Raw genomic sequence first — 17,597 nt, forward strand, 5'->3', positions numbered from 1 at the left:
GTAATCAACTTTTTACATGGGCAGATAGTGCTAGAACAAGGGAGAATGATTTTAAACTAAAGAAGAGTTAGATTAGATGTCAGAGGGAAGGGGCTTTTTGTTTTGATTTGTTTTTTTCTGAGAGAGTGGTGAGCTTCTGGAACAGGTTGCCCAGAGAGGTTGTTGGTGCCCCATCCCTGGAGATGTTCAAGGCCAGGTTGGATGATCTGGGCAATCTGATCTAGTACCTGATTGAGGGGCCAGCAACCCTGCCTGTGGCAGGGGGATTGGAACTTGATGATCCTTGAGGTTCCTTCCAACCCAAGTAATTCTATGATTGTATGTACATAGACCAAAGCACATATACACAAAACTGTATTTGCCCATTATAAATTTAAACAGTGATTTGTTAACTCTAGTATGAAAATCATTTTCCAGAGTCAATTTTAACTTCTATTTATTTATATTTAAGCAAGAAAGCATTCCTTTAACTGTTTCTTCATAGCTTTTTCAGAATTGCTGTTTCTTGAGAGCTTTCTTTTGGCATGCAAACTTTTGCAATGCAAAGGAAATTACATGCTGCTTAGAAAAAATACAAATGGAAAGGAAAAGGTTTTTTTTTTTTTTAAGTCCCAGAATAGCTAACCAAGTTTCCTTCTGAGTTAACAATTGCATTTTGTTTTGATAATGCATCTTTCTAACAATTCATCTGATAATTTTATAAATGTAATAGACATAAAAAAAACATTTCAAAAGTTGTATTCGGATAATTGAATTGTGAATGAAAATCAAGCACGCTTGATTATTAAAGTTGCCATTTGTAAAATCTTGTTCATTTCTGAAGCAGATGTTGTTCTCTGTTTAGACAGCCTTTTCAAATAGAAGCTATTCCCAAAGACTGCTTCAATGGCTTAACTTACCAAATTATTTGAAGAAAAAGTTATCAAATTACAACTGGGGGGGAAGTTACATAATAGGTCTTTAAGGCTTAAGTGCGATAAAAATAATAATTGAGTTGCTTGATGCAATTTCATCCACTTTTCAGCCATGATTTTCTCATTAGGTTTGTATTACATCTGTATTAAACCTTCATCTATTTAGAGACTTCAATTCATTTGCTGCTGTTTCTTTTGCAGATCATTTCCCTCAGTAAGTGACGATAAGAATGAATGGCCATATATCAAATACCCCTCCTGGTGGCTATGGAAGTTATTCTCCTCAAATCAAGTAAGTTTATGCCTTTGATTTTCCTTCTATGGACAAAAAAAAATATTTTGTATTTTTTCCTTATTCTTTCATTTTGAATGGAGCTATGATGATTAGAGCTCAATGAAATAACACAATGTGGTTTCTCTAAAAGAGCATGCAGTTTCCAAACTGCGGAACCAAACTAATAGATATTATCTGATCTATTTTTGTATTAATGGAAGAGTAAAGCTGCATTACTGGGTAACATCATCTGGCACAGAAGAATAAATTGCTGTAGCCACAATGCAATTATGACATGACACAGAGAAGTCTTCGTATGACTGAGATGTTTAAGTCTAGCTGTGAGTGAAGGCGTTCTTGTACCTTGAGGATGACGCTGCCCTTTCCATCTGTAGAAAATATCATTTCCCAGTAAATAGAACTGAACAACCATTGCTTTCCTTGAAAATAGATAAATAGAAAGATGTAGCTTGTGTCATAAGCATGGCATTAGACTCATTCACACCATTAACGAGAATTGGCCTCAACTAATACAAAGTTTGTACATGAGTCATTATTATGCTAGAAGAAAGTTGGATTGTCTTCTCATTTGTTGTGGGCAATGATATTCCTTTTATTTCTTTTATGAAAAGCACTTGAACCTGTTGAAAACAACACTTGTGTACATAAGCAAAAAGCAAAATCCTACCACGTCTTTGGCATTATAGTAATTAATTTTACTTGCCTTATGGTAGTATTTATATGTATGTCACAGCCCTCATTATGCATGATGTTAACAAGAAATATCACTGGAAGGCTTCCAGCCCAGGTGAAGCACACTTCATTATATTCATGATGTGGAACCAGTATCCAGTAGCATCTCCTCTGTTGCAAACATTGTAGATACATGTTGCCCTACACAATGGGAAAGTTTTATTCTATGACCGTGTTTCTGCAGAAATTACATCCATATAGATTTTAACCAGAAATGTTTCCTTCCAGTGGCTATGGCTCACCAACATTCGCTCAGGCAGAGAGGGAGCAGAATTCAAGAACAAGTGCAAAAGCTCTTTATGGTAAGGTGGCAGAAAGTCACTGAATTTCACTAGAATTGTTATTTAAATGTTGATTGTGACATCTTTGTATATTTTATTTAGATACTTCGTATATTTATATATACAAAACTGAAATTGTGTATGTAAATGCTTATAGATAAGTACATTGTTGTATATTGAAAAATCTGTATTTAACAAAAATAAAAAAAGACTAGAGGATTTTATTCACTGAAACTAATTTGGCTAGCTATGAAATATTTTTGCCTCTTTCTAAACAGAGAATTCCCATCTGCTAACTTTTAATGCAACAACATTTAAGGCATTTTTCAGAAAACTAAGAGTGATAAGGAATAGGCACTCTGGGATCTAGCTGTGCTGTTGGTTTGACTCATGCTTTGTGTCCCCCTCTACCTTCCCAACTTTATGCTCAGCTAGAAGAAAGGGAATCTACAACAGTATTATTATTTTTGGACACAGGGATTTCAAGAAGCTTAAATTTGGTGTAACAGATTTGGAGTCCTACTTGGTCTGCTCTTTTTAACAGGTTTTGTGTAACTATCAAATATGCTGTTATTTAGAAATGCCTGAAGGTTGTTCTTACAAACTGCAGATGCTAGTATTTGTCTGAGAATGGATAAACAACATTTGCAGTGAAGATGAAGTCCTGTACTGGACCACTCACAACTCAGGCAGCTGTTAGGGGAAAATTTTTCACTGAGAATGCAGTGAGGCAATGGCACAGGATGAACAGAGAAGCCATGGATGCCCCATCCGTGGAGTCAACCAAGGTCAGGTTGGATGGGGTCTTGGGCAGCCTGAGCTGCTGAGTGGGAACCCTGCCGTCATCATGAGATGCTGGAGCTGGATGATTTTTAAGGTCCCTTCCAACCCAAGCCATTCCATGATTTTTGTTGTTGAATTTAATGCTTCTTCTGCAGGTTAGGAAACCAGAAAGCTCAAAGAGATGCATCTAGTAACTGCAACAATCCTATTGATAACTAGTTTTGCCTTCCTCTTCTTTGGAGTTAAGTAATGGCTAGGAGTGACCTCATGAGATTAGGGGTGTGATGGCAGGTTGCTTTGTTGTTTTAGTGCATTGCATTTCCCCTTGGAAGTACACCCTTATAAGCCTTGTGTCTGGCTGTGTTGGCTATACACAGAAAAGAACTTAATTCTATTGGTTACACTGTTGACTTTTAAACAGCTTTGAAATTCTTGAGACTAAAAACTTACAAAGATTGGAAGTCTCTTGATTTGTATCCCCTGAGAAGAAGATAGGTGGGAAAATGCTTATGTGGTTTGGAGGCAGAATGCACTGTGCTAGAATGAATATCTGAAAGCCCAGATAGAAGTAAAAACTGTTCGAAATGTTTACCATTTAAGAATGATGTTGCGTATGAATAGTTCTAAGTTTAGACTTATTTTTTTTTTCAGTGGCATGTTACAGAAGTCATTCACTTAGCATAGTGTTAAAGGCAGGAACTGCCACAAAGCAGAATTCTGCAGTAAGAGTTTTCAATAGCAGCGTTTCTACATCCTGTATAGATTCACATGACAAACTGATTGCATGTGTTGACAGAAATAGTGGGTGGTAACAGAAACCAGCAAGGGACATGTCTAAAAGCTCTTAGCAGATTATTTGAGATGCTTTTCACTTTTCTTATTCATTTTATGTCATCCAAATAATGTTTCAAAAGTACATGTTTTGAATGGTGTGGCAGCATTAAGTGTCTTAAGTATGCCCTTTAATATTTGTGTGCCTTTACAGTGATAACTCTCTGAGCTTTTTCAAGTCAAACATCATGGGATATTCATATGCAAGTAGAAGACAGGGAAAAGTGATTAAATTTGAAATATACAATGGTAAACAGCTTATTAACTCTAAAATATTTGATTGAATTCCTATATTAATTGGAGATATTACCATGTAACTACTGTGGGGTGGCTCCTGTAAAATTAATTGTTGATCTTGGTTCATTTCCATTGCTAGCAGAGAGATCAAAAAATTGTGGTCTCAATCGCCAAGAACTGAATGAAGCAGAAGAATCAGTAATTCTGAACCTAAACTAAACATACATTGGCACAGCCTGTAGAGAGGAGTTTGCACTATTTAGGCTTTTTCTCTGTTTTGTATGCATGCAGAACAAGTCTGTCATTGTCACTAACTGTATGAGCTGGAGAAAACAGGAGAAAAACCAAAAACCTTTCTCAGATTCAAGGCAGTTATATTTAGCAGTCCCATTACAGTTCAGCTTCCCGGGTCTTCAGTGTTTCTTCCTGTGTCATGTTTAGGAATTTTTGGGCATGATGTCCCAGTGAGGTAGGAAGCAGCTAAGTGATGTGGGAATCATTAAAAGTAGTTTAAAATGTATATTATAAAATATTTTATTAATAATTAGTGCACGCTTAATAGTTAATGCTTGCATTCTTTTTGATCCATGAGACTGAATGCCTGTGAAGCAGATTGGAGGTCTTCTAGCTTTGTTTGTGGATTTTACATGACATATATTTTATGTACATATAACACTTAGGTAAATACTTCAATTGTATCTATTTAATAGATTCACTTCTAAATAATTTTATGTATATATACACATACATATACACATACATTTTGAGGTAGAAGTAACATGCTTTTTGTTTTGATAAAATGTAGGTATGTAATGTTAGGAGCTAATTTTGTCCATAACAAGTTGCTTTTTTGGAAGACTTCTTAATGTCATTTGTACTAGAGCACCTATCCATGGCTTCTGGGTTAAGTTGTCACTTGATCTTGAATATGGTTTCTTCCAGTCACAGTGAAGATCTGACAACATATCTCTTATCTGTCTCTCTATTTATGATATATATGACACCATGACATATGACATCATGATACAAAGTTTAAATGTTGAGTGCCAGCACTTGTTTTAGTAAGGTCATTCACGTTTGTTCAGTTCTTTGGTCATCAGTCAGAAGGCTGACTGCTGGTGGGAAAGGCAGCTGGAATTTTATTTGTATTACGGGTGGTTCAGCTAAAAAACTTGAGTCTTTGCTATCTCTGAAATGGTTATCTCATAGCAAAGACTTGTTTCAAATCGCTTTTTCTTGTGTCAAATAATTTCTTTTCTTTCATCCATTTCCTGCCTGAAATGAAATGTTTTTTTTGTATTTACATGATAAATGTTCCCCTGGAGGGAGGATGCCCTTTACACATTCTTACAGTTTCATTTCATTATTTGACTCCTCATCTCTCCATCTGAAATGAATTTTGGCTCACACTCTCATCTGGTTTTCTAGCATTAGCTTCTCTATCTGCCTTCTGCAGCTCTGCTCACATGGAGACAGGCAGCATCAGCTGGAGCAAGTAGCTGGGGCTGCACTTTGGGTTTGCCAATGAGTGACACATTGCAAAGCAGCCCCGTTCTGCAGCAGTCATAAGATAGTAGTTTTCTCCAAAATGGAAAATGGTACAAAAGCAACTGATCAGGAAAGACCAGGTGTTTTATATATTGTGTTTGTATTCTCATGGCTGTGATTAGGTGCTAGCAGTAAAATTGCATGTCTAGATTTGTACTGCTTAAATACCTCATTCAGAGCAAGAAATGCAGTGTAGTAGAGTTAAAACAAGCTATCCATGTAACATTCTTGTTTTATTTGATACTCAGTTGAATTAAAATTACAACTGACTTCTAACAAAGCACCTTCTTTGATAGCTATTTCCATGTAGTCATCAGGGAGAAGACCAATGTCAAGAATCTCTGAAAGCAATATCCTTTACTCCTCTAATAATAACATTTGTACTTAAAAAGTTGTGACCTTTTTCCTTGGATGTGTAGATCACATCTCTTGCACTTTGCTCTGAGTCTCAAGTTGAGTTTTTCCAGCTGCTGTAATTCTTAAAGGGATATCAGCAATCACTCCAATGAGTGGACAGTAGTAAAAAAAGCACTGTGTTTTTTTGCTTCTTGATGTGTGGTAATAATCTAAAGTGTCACTTCAGGATTCATGAAGAAGCTCATGAGACACTTAATTCATCTGTATGTAGATTGCCATCTAATTTCAGTGCTTTGTCTCCTTGTACACAGTATAGACATTTTCCAATTTCCTTATGGAAGGTGAAGATGGAATCTACCATTATTATTCTTTGCGCTATCATAACTGGAGTGCTGATAACATTTATTACATCTGGCCTGTGCAATTATTTATAAGATATCAGTGGAGGTATAGGCACTGGAATTCTTCCTTTCAATTTTAGGCTCTGGGAACTGAAAATTTGTTTGTATCTAAACGTAGCATAGCCATAGCTTGTGCCAATTGTGCTTCAGGTCATCCATGAATACACAGCCTCAGACCTTTTATGTTCAGTAAGGTTTTTCCTTACTTAAATAGAGAATCAGATTCATCTTAGAATATCTTAGTTGAAGGGTCCCACAAGGGGTCAATTCCTGGCTCCACAGCACCATCCAAAATTCAAACTTTATGTTTGTGAGTGTTGTCCAAATACTCTTAGAACTCTGGCAGCCTGGGGCTGTGCCCACTGCCCTGGGGAGCCTGTTCCGTGCCCACCACCCTTTCAGGGAAGAGCCTTTTCCTAACATCTTGTGGTAATTCATTTACCTGTGTGGTCTGGACACTGACACAGGGTCAGTAGAGTTTTTTAGGCAACTTTCTAATTTTTCATTTAGCTGCAACCTCTTCCAGTGGGCAAATGGGTAAAAGAGAACTCCAGCCATGTCAGTTTGTGTTCGTAGCTCAACCTCAGGTGACCTTGGGCAGGACGGTGTTTTTGCCTGAAACTTTTGTCTGTTACTTTTCCAAACTAAGAAGTGGTATCTCAAAGAAATAACTGGAGGAAGCAGATTTTTTTAGGATAGTGAGGGCAATGATCAGTCCTGTTTGTCTGTGTAGTTTACTGTCTACTTTATTTTTGGCTTGGCTAAAAGCCTTTGTTTGAGGGTTTGAGGTGTTTTGGCTTTTTTTTTTTTTTCCTATCATTTTCTGGTGTTTTCATGCCTGCCTCCACGTTTAGTATAATGTCAGCACCATTCCATGTATTTTTGAAAACAGAAATGTTGTTATCCATTCCTGATGAGTGGTAAATTCAATAAGTTCACAAAGACATGAAGAGCAGTAGCATCGCTCGACATCAGAAAGAGGCAAGAGTATTAGTTTTCTGTGGATCAATGTTTGCCTTCCTTTGAAAAGTTTAATTGCTAGTAGATCTTACGGTCAGAGTCATGAGTGAATAGCTATTCTGCTTTTAAGTTTATTGCACTTCTTTATGAGTAATTTTATTTTGCTCAAATTCCTCTGGGTTGCGTTTGCGGTAGATTGTGATTAAGAATTTAACTTGGGTGCCTTCTGCTGTGATTCTTTTTATATTTACTTTCATCTTTTCCTTTATCAGAGGGAGAATATCTTAGATAAATTGTATGTAACACATCAGCTCGGTTTAAATTAACTGATATTAAGGCTGCACTGTGTATTGGATATAAGATATGTAATAAATAGAATAAACAGAAAAAAAAAAAAGATAGTTGTGAATGCTTTATTCATCCCATCTTGAAGCCTCTGTTGTAGAATCTCACTTCACGTTCAATAACACTCTTCATGGGTGAAAAGACTCCTGAGAGGCTGAGATTGATCTGCAGGATTAGGAGAGTGAAACAGAACATATAAAGCAATTTTTTCCAATGTAAAGGCTTGACCCTGGCCAGCAAATGAGGATCTTCTCTGAGTGAGTTGCCTGGTTGCTACCCTTCCCTCCCCTACAGTGTGTTAGGGAAGGGAATAGAATGAGCAACAGCAAGAAAAACTCCTGGGTTGAAATAAAGACAGTTTAATAAGAAACCACCTTCACTTACTAAACTGTAGTTTTATATAATACAAAGGTACCACCCAGCAAACTTGGGGGACAGACAGAAAAACAGTGATGGTCTTGATGCTGTGCAAATGCTGCTCAGCAGTAGCTAAAGCATTACCAGCGCTGCTATAGACACAAATCCAAAACACAGCCCCATGCAAACTGCTGTGAAAATAATTAAATCCACCCTAGCCAGACACAGTGCATTCAGTACGTCAGCAAATTCTGTTGCTCATTTTCAATAATAGAGTATGAATTATTAGCATTTGAATATTGTGTAATAAGTCAAGGGAGGTTTTCAGATATTCTGTAAAAGTGGTCAGAATAATAACATTTTTTGGCAGGAAATCCAATGTGCAGACACATGAGCAGAAGGGGTGCTGCAAAGTTTATGTGTCCTCCTTTCTGAGTGCAAGGTGCGAGTCTGGAGAGGATTGCAGTTTTTCTGTTTGGTTTTTAATGTTTTCATTGCGTTGTGCTCATATTATCACGCAAAGACTTCATTCATTCATTTGCATCATTTATGACAATTTCTGCAGCAAAATTTATTCCAGGCAGCCAGGAAACCTTTCTCTTTTTGGGAATTTGGGCTATTAGCAGCTGGACTGAATATGTAAGGGGAAGAATATTTCTAAATATTAGGTTATAAAAGGGTTGAAAAAGAAAGGTTGAGGAAAAACTCTTCAAGAAGCAACTGAAGATTTTTGCCCTATGCTGAGGTTATCAGAAAGATAGAAGGGCCTGTAGGATAACAAAAGGATAATTTAGATCTCTGATGAGTTCTACTAAACACTGCCAGCATAAATATGTTTATAAAATAAATAGGTAAACAGGAATTATTGTTGAACTCAACATAGACTGTCAGTTGTCGTGGTTATCATATTTATTATTTATTATCACAGACACTTACTAGCTTTTGCTAATTGGAAGTTCTGTTGAAGTTCTTGTTGCTGACCTGTTGTAATTAAAAATTAAGGACTTGAAGGGTTCTCTTTCTCTCTTGAATGTAGGCAACCACAGCTTTTATTATCACTTAGAAAGCTCCTTCTTATATAAACACTATTGTTCTCACCATGACGTGGTGTGCTGAAAAACTTACCATCTTATCTAGTGTGAGTGCTGTGCTGCTCTGTGGGGGAGGATGTACTTGTCAGTGCTGCGAGTGCTTCTGGATATCCTAAAGCAGGACAAAATTTCTGGGAAAAAGGGCATGAACTTTCAAAAGTTGCAGTCTGCTTTTTCATTCCTTTGGAGTCTCCCTTATGGAAGTCTTTCTTTGCTAAAAGCCACTCTGACTGTTGCTGCTTGCAGGATTCATAAGCCTTGCAGTGTTTGTAGGATTCCTTATCTTGGTTTCATTTGGTGACATTAAAAATAATTCTCCTTTTTCACCTCAAAAAGATAATAATCCAAGTTGAATGTTGAATGAATTGTTAATTGAAACATGGCTATTTTTTTAGACCTATTTTTTATTACTATACAATATTTTATAGTCTGTAATGAAGGATTGTTAACTGATCCCCTTGGAAATGCGAATAGTTATATGGAGTTAAACCAGATACTGTTTTCTAATTCCCTTGTTTTGTTAGGAACAGATGGACTTTACTTCTTCAGATCATCATCCAAACAAAAAAAGAAAGGTAGCAAGTCAGACAGTACTGCTTCACTGACTGTTTTGTTGGGGTGTGCATGTGTGTGCGTGTCTATTGTCCTTAAAAGAACAAGAGTCAAACAAAGTACCTTAAGCAACGTGCTGCAAAAGCAGAAATATTAGTCACATTTGGAATCAATGCAGATACCCTGTCCTGGGATTTCTAGGTAACAAGCGATGAAGTTAAATATCTGTTTTAAACTGTTCACATACCTAGTTTAAAAATTTTGATAATCCACAGCATTCTTCAATTTGGTGATTGCACTGCAGACTTCTTGTGCTAAACCAAGCTGAGTAGCTGTTGTAGGGTAGCGGAATGGTTTTGACGCATGAGCTGTATCTGCAATTGGGGAGGGGACTTTGAGAGGTTTCAGAAATTGGTTGTCTTTCATGAGAATTGCTGAGAATTGAAGAGATAAGGGGTGTGATGATAAAAGGTAACAAAACACTTCTCTAAGTGAGGGTATTCCTTTCCTTGTTAGTACCCAAGACTCCTGTGTGAAGGAGCCCTGGTCACAGAAGAGCTTTTTAAAGTGTTGCTTGAACAATGTCCTCCCTGCAGATCTCTCTACATCACAGATCACATGTGTGGTCATTGGTAGCATCTTTAATTTCACAGAAGGAAACTAATATCTCTGGTCAGCAGAGTCATGTGCTCTCATTTTGCCCACACATACTCCAATTGGATATGATGAAATTAAAGTAACTTCATTTATAGACATTTCCTTCCAAACACAATCAAACTGCCTATTCTATTGAGGATCAGAACTCAAGGTATTTAGTGAATCAGAGAGGAAAAAAATTAGGAAATGCTTAATTCCCTTGGATTTCTCTCAGTGATTTCCCTGCTCAGTCAGTGCTCCGGTGTTTTGAATTGGACCATTTCATTGGTTATCAGGAAAAAAAAAAAAGAGGAAAGCTCCCCAAATGTCACATTCAAAATTCAAAACAAAGTTGAAAAGTGGAGGGGTGTTTTTTGGAGTATTCACCTACATTCATTGCTTTTTAGTGTGGGTGTGTGTTGTGTTTTCATCTTGTATATTCCCTTCCCTCCTCTCTGGGTTTGATGTTAATCCACTGTATGGAGTAAAACGCAAACAGTGTTTCTGATTTTGCAGCATTGTGTTTTGTTCAGCTGAAAAATATTTCTGTTCTATTTTATATTTGTGTTGCTACAGCTTTTGGATCCTTTTTTCCTCCTTTCATTCTATGAATATCTCTGCATTGCTAATTCAACAAACGATATACTAGGAAGAAATAAATGATGACACAGGTCTGGTCTGTGAGTGACTTTGTTTTTTTTGTGAGAATTGCATATGTCAGAAAACCCTTTTCCATTTGTGCAAAGGCAATGCTGCTAGTTACCATGTTGCTACCAAGTGGTAAGCCAGTGATTTGTAAGTCAGGCTTCCCAATGAAGCATTTCCAGCCAGAACACTGCTCCCAGCTGGTGCCACCAAGACGAGATAGCCAGCTTGTAGCATCAGTGTAAGTATGGCTCTTGTGCTGGAGCGTGTGAGCATGTCATTTTTTTTCTTTCTGAAAACACAAATAACTGCAGCTCACCTTCTGGTTTCATATATACAGCTTGTTTTAAGCATCTCTGAGAAGTGTCCAAAATACAGCATAGTAAGACAGCAAATGGATAATTATTCTTTTCTTTTCCCTCGCTCCTTAGAACAAAGGAAGAACTATGCACGGGACAGTGCCAGCAGCATATCGGAAACTTCCCAGTATCACGTAGAGGTGAGATAAGGGTATATGATAAGACCATCTATCTCTTACAACTTTTGGTTGTGTGGTGATTTTTGCGTAAATGATTTTTGAGGATAATATGCTTGAAGACATATGAATCTTCCAAAATATCCTGCCAGCCCGAGGTCACTTCAGAACAGATTACATTGAAATGTATCAAATTCTCTTTGCCATAATGAGCTGGAATTTTGATGTAGAAGAATGTAAACAAAGTTGTGTATAGTTTGGCAAATGGAGAGGGTTTCTTAATGGGATGACAGCGCAGTGTGCCATGCGGCCCTGTTTCCGAACCTGGTATGTTGCAGGGATGAGGCAGGCCGTTAGCAAGGAAGGTTGGCTGATGATTAAAATAAATACCTTGATTATTTATAAACAACAGAGGTGTTGTAATAGTTAGAACTAGGTACTAAGCCCTAAAAGCATTAGTGAATCTACTGTTAGTGGTGATATTCTGCCTGCACAGACTCTCCAGTGAGAAACGCAAAATATTTTCCTTCCTATCTTAAGCAGCTTTGCAGAAATACTCTGTACTGCTGTCATATTCTGTCCAGAAGTAGGCAAGTATAAAATATTCAGCAAAGTAAGCCTGAGTGACTATATGCAGTCTGTAGGCACTTATGGGTGTTGTTTCTCATTACGCAGTCTTTTGTTTCCAAAACCTTTTTCCTTTACTGTCAGAACACTGTCATGGGTTTAACTTAGTTTTGCAAAAAAAACATAGATTCCCAGGTCCTTTTAGCTGGGTTTTAAATTTAGCTATAAATTGTGAGATTGGATGCAGAAGAGTCTTTATTTCAAGTACTTCTATCCTTGATCGGTTTGCAAAGGAACGTTTATGTTGCTTTTAATTCTCTGTCTGTATTTAGCTTCTGTGTAACCGTTCTGGTACTCCACTGGCATAAAAATTAGTACTTGTATTTGAAGTTTAAGTATTCCTGTGTGAGCAGTCAGCAGGGTTTGTTTCACTTTTTAAAATACTTTGATTATATGCAGCTTGTGTCTACTCTCTTGTCTGTCATTAACGCGTGCTTTTATCCTGTAATAGAAGAAAGCTCAATTAATTCTTTTAAGCTATTTAGAAGATAGGTGTGCAGACATATATTACAATCAGTTCAGCTTGAGTGAGTGTATTCAGGTCTTAAAGAAGAATGTGAAGCTGGAGTTGTGGCTGGATAAAATTAAATAGCATTATATGTTTTCTTACGTGGCTTATATGTTTAAGGAGAAATTGTCAAAAATTAGAAGACAGAGAAACTAGTTGAGGTGATGACTGTGAGTAGTGTTTCATAACCAGACCATTAATTGAAATTTGAGAATATTCCAAGTTGTGGGTGAGGAAGTGTAGTCTATATAGTACATTTCTACTGTGTTCTGCATAACAGAAGCAACTACCATGTGTGTAAGGTATCCCAGTCAGATGCAAGCCCATGATGTTTGCCATCAGTGTGTTAACTGGCAGCTCTGGGTGAGAGAGGGGTGCTCCAGGTCATGGTGGTACTGGAGGTGTGTTGGCAGCATGTTTCACCAAGGCTTCTACTGATGCTTTCTGGATTCAGCTTGCCAACTGAGACAGGCTTTCGCTCCTAAAAAAAGCTAATTAAATACTTGGGATTTGATTCTCACTATGATACCTGGAAGATATGCCTTCAAGTGTAACCATATGCTATAGTGAGGAAATGACAGAGGATGGCAAACAGCAAGTTTAAAATGATATTATGGACTGAACAATCTCCCCTGTGGCATATTGGATGATTGTCATAATGCACGTTCATTCATGAATTATTTGTATTGCTCTTTCATGGCAATTTGAATGCTGACATTGCCTAGCAATATTGAAGATTACAATTTTGTTATTTTTTTTAATGTGTGTGTCATTCACCAGCACTTGACCACCTTTGTTCTGGACCGAAAAGAAGCAATGATTACAGTAGATGATGGAATAAGGAAGCTAAAATTACTGGATGCCAAAGGCAAAGTGTGGACTCAAGATATGATTCTGCAAGTGGATGACAAAGCTGTCAGTTTGGTGGACTTGGAATCAAAGGTATGATCTGTGAGTGGCAGTCTCATTTTCAGAGAGAGAAAGAAAGGGAAGGGACAGAAAAATGATGTGTGTGAGATCTGGTATTTTAATTAGGTTATTAACACATTCTCTTTTTAACTCATGCTTTTTTGAGATCAGGACACTGAATATTAAGGTTTTGTTTTTCTCTTTTTCCTTTTTTTTATTTTTTATTTCTCTTCTGGCAGAATGAACTGGAGAATTTTCCTTTAAGCACAATTCAGCATTGCCAAGCTGTGATGAATGCATGCAATTACAATTCCATTCTTGCATTAGTATGTAAAGAACCAACTCAGAACAAGCCAGATTTGCATCTTTTCCAATGTGATGAGATTAAGGTAAGGTGGTAATGGAGATCTGCTATGAGTTATTTGAGCTGGGAAGTTTTATGACTTGGCAAGTACAATGAATAAAATCAAATAAACTGATTCATAGAAAATCATTATGTTCTTTTTTCTTATAAATGTAGTTCATGCATTTATGCTATCTACATGACTTATAGCATGCTAATATAAGCAGCGTAGTATATCTTGTAAGAAAAGATTTCTGTATGTAAGCTGAATCTTTAATGTATGTGCAAATATGTTATTACTGTAAATATTGATTCTTGGGCTTTGTAGCTGTTCGTTTATGTTTGCAAAGGAGTAAAGCTCTGAAATATACATATGATTTGCATTCACACTTCTAAGAAGGAGGTGTAAAACAGTTTATCTCAAATTTACCTTATAATCTGGAAAGAACTCATCCAAGTCCCAAGTCTTACCTATTCTTTCCCTTTTTCTAGTTTTTTGCCAATGAACAATTAAGCCTCCTCAACAATCCTGCAGATTGTAAAATGGGCAATATTACTTACAAGAGGGACAAAAGAAAGAAAGAGATTATCTCTGATTAAAATATTCCCTTCAAGCTTACAGAGTAAATATTTTTAATGCGCACAGCAATGCTGCTTCATTTCCAGGATTATAAATGTTTATGTGTTATTTACTCTGTTTAATTGGTATTTCTTTCAACTTCAGTTAATCGTTTTACTTTTTTTCTTTCAATTGCATCTTAGTAGTTTATGTCATTGTCTTAAAACAGTATATTGCTAATCACATTGTACAAACACTTTGAAATTGGTTCATTGCACGTGGTGTGAAGATGGCCAATTGTATGACTTGTTGCACAAAATCTGTTGTTTCAGTGAAACTGGGGATCCAGTAAGTTCAGTTGGCAGTATGGTAAATCATGCAGGACTCCTCTTTTAAAGTCTAGTTGGACACAGCCTCCAAACTTGCAGAGTAGTCTCTTCAGACTTCTATCTTTTGAAGTTCTTCCAGTGTGTACAAATAAAATGGTAGAGCACATAAGCATGACTTGAAGTCTGGGATCCCTGTTTCCTTCTGAGATATTATTTGAGTCTGTGACCTTATACTAAGTTCTTTTCCTTTTCTATAAGACTTCACTCTTCTTGAAATGTTAGATCTTATTCACGGTCTTTTTAATGCTTTCAATCAGAATGTGTCACAGACTTCAGGAGCTTCTGTGATAACAACTTATTCAAAGGCAATTGTATTTTGGCCAGTCAATATTTTCTAAAAAAAAAAATATTATTAAATAATAAATTTATATAGTATAATTAATGACATTCTTCTGTTCTTCAAATCCTGTCAAGTTGTTCAATTAATTCTTTCACCTCCATGTATCTCATTGTAGTCTGAAAATTCTGTTCATCTCTTTAGATCCTAAGTTCCATTGCTTTCTAGACCCAGCAGTTACATATTTCTCCTAAGTGGTTACTTGTTTTTACGCTTTCCTGAGGAGGCCAAGATATAAGGTGGGACTTCTAGAATGAGCTATACATGGACAGATTTGGGCCTTGACATGCTGTACAGGAAATTAATTTGTCAGCTGAAGATATGTAACAGAGCATCCTAAATCCTATGAGAAACTGTGACCTATTTAATGCAAGATCTGTTAAAATAATGCCTTAGACATGCATCAGAATTTCACTTGTAGGCCACTGGTGGGGGCAGATTTCAGTAATGTAGAAACAGGAACATAAAGATCAGGAAATGTACTGAAAAATTCATCTTTTACTGAGCCAGAGAGAAACTGGGTGCTATCTTATTACAGGAGACTGTATTGCTACCAGTTATTTTCCTAATCCTTATGCTACTCCAAACTATAGTAGTTTTACTTAAAGTCTTCCACAAACATGCTTGACAGGAAAAAAAAAATAAAACAAAAAAAAAACCCCTACAACATGGAGGGGGAAAGATTGCTCGTGCAACAATTGTTCACTTTGGATAATTACAACCGTTCAGACAAATTTAGTATGTAGATAACACATTTATCTGATGATAATGTTTGAGATTGGAACACTGACAAAAATACCAACTCCCAGAGAATGCCGTGTTTTCTTTGTTCTGTTTCCATACAAATCCCAGTGTTGTTGTTGTTGTTTAATGGGAGTATGATAAGAGGTTCTGTAATCAAAATTTAACTTCAAAAAGTACATGATAATATCATTAGTTCATCTATCTGCTTAGTCTAGATGAGAGCTGATGGACTTTGCTTCTATCTTGTCAGGCTAGCTTTATTCATGAAGATATAGAAAGTGCAATCAGTGACAGCAAGAGTGGAAAACAAAAGAAGAGACTTGAAACACTGAGGTAAAAACCTGGTTTCTTGGCAGCAAATGGGGCCTTGAGACACTCTCCAAGTCTGCCTGTTTCTTCTCTTTTTTTTCTTTTCTAGTTGATAATATATCTCAATCTCTCCCAATTTATAGTGTCACTCAACTTTCTCAATTCTGCTTTAGTAACTGAAACAGCTGGCATAAATGCAGGTTGCTAGAGGATAGCACTGTGTGTCTCAGTTCTGTATTTGGATAAAATAGTTCAAAATATGAATTAAAAATAAGAATGTTCCTGAATTCCAAGTAAGCAAGATTTTGGGAACTAAAAATGTTAAATAAAACAGTAACTAAAGACTAAAAAATATTTCCTGCCTGTTTAATTACTCTAAAGACTCCTTGTTTCCCTGGTAGGGAAAGCTTCTCTGCCAATAGGAAAAGTGGAGTAGAAGAGTCTATAGGTTTGAAATTAGTATGGAAATCAGTGGTAGCTGGTGCATATGTAGAAACAAGGGCACAAATATGTTAAGTACTGGATGGGATGGTGGCAGTCCGTATGTGCCTCCTGCATCTTTCAGTAATAGTTCTGTGGTGCAGTGGGAGAATTCTCTGCTGTACAAAAATCTTTAAGTAAAACTGTCATCATATATGAGTAAGTTTATAGCAGTCTTAGCTGCCTGTTAAATTTTGGTGTGTGACTTGTGAAGTTTTCCTAGAATAATGGACACTCCTCTTGGAAAAAAAAAAATAAAAAGCAGAAGTGCATCAAATATTACATATGAGTTTAATATTAAGCAAGTACACTTTACTGTTTGTGGTGTGGTAGCAGATAAGTGTAAGCACAAAGATATGTGCACCTCAAGGACTCAAATGCACTGGGGTGTTGGGGGAAGCTGATGAGATTTAATTGCAAAATGAATGTAGGTCAGTATATTCATGGGGAAAAGAAATCTGACATATCAGTCTCTAAGAGCTTTGATGCCTAAACATCAGGAGTGCATGACAGTTCAGCACTGGATACTTGCTGTCATATCATGTATGTGTTAGCATTGAGCCTCAGGAAGAAAGCCTTCTCTAGATGGGTCCTGTTTGACTAGTCTGGAGATCTTATAGTAAGCCTGACACTGCACCATCAAATAGCTGCAAGATTATTTCCACATAAAAAATGTAGGAGATGGAAAAAAAAAAAAAAAAAAAAAGAGAATGAGAATGCCTAGGAACTGTGAAGGTAATATAATTTTTTGATAAATGACCAAATTGTATTTTATGCTACTGTTGAATGTCATGAATCAAATGGGATTATAAAGATTATGTGCAGTTGGTTGAACACTTATCAGACTTAGCATGTAGGTGCACAACTAGTGATGGCTGAAAGATGAGTCTGAACAAAGACTTTAGAACAAAATTGAAGTGCAACCATTAAAGTGCAAATAAAATGCACTGAA

General features: G+C 36.7%; 1 protein-coding gene across 5 annotated transcripts in view; it reads left to right on the forward strand.

Annotated features, from left to right (window-relative positions):
- Positions 1-17,597, forward strand: part of EPS8 (EGFR pathway substrate 8, signaling adaptor) — a 127,069-nt gene that overhangs the window by 74,240 nt on the left and 35,232 nt on the right. For all 5 annotated transcript variants that reach the window (XM_065742573.1, XM_065742570.1, XM_065742574.1 and 2 more), the window contains exons 2-7: positions 1,116-1,206; positions 2,170-2,243; positions 11,397-11,464; positions 13,356-13,517; positions 13,724-13,873; positions 16,107-16,189. In XM_065742573.1, the coding sequence (XP_065598645.1) occupies positions 1,145-1,206; positions 2,170-2,243; positions 11,397-11,464; positions 13,356-13,517; positions 13,724-13,873; positions 16,107-16,189 (599 nt within the window). In that variant the 5' untranslated portion in view covers positions 1,116-1,144. The remainder of the gene's footprint in view (positions 1-1,115; positions 1,207-2,169; positions 2,244-11,396; positions 11,465-13,355; positions 13,518-13,723; positions 13,874-16,106; positions 16,190-17,597) is intronic.

This window comes from Cyrtonyx montezumae, unplaced genomic scaffold (genome assembly GCF_038088225.1).
Source record: "Cyrtonyx montezumae isolate F1298 unplaced genomic scaffold, pur_monq_1.0 scaffold_3, whole genome shotgun sequence".
Taxonomy (NCBI): Eukaryota; Metazoa; Chordata; class Aves; order Galliformes; family Odontophoridae; genus Cyrtonyx; species Cyrtonyx montezumae.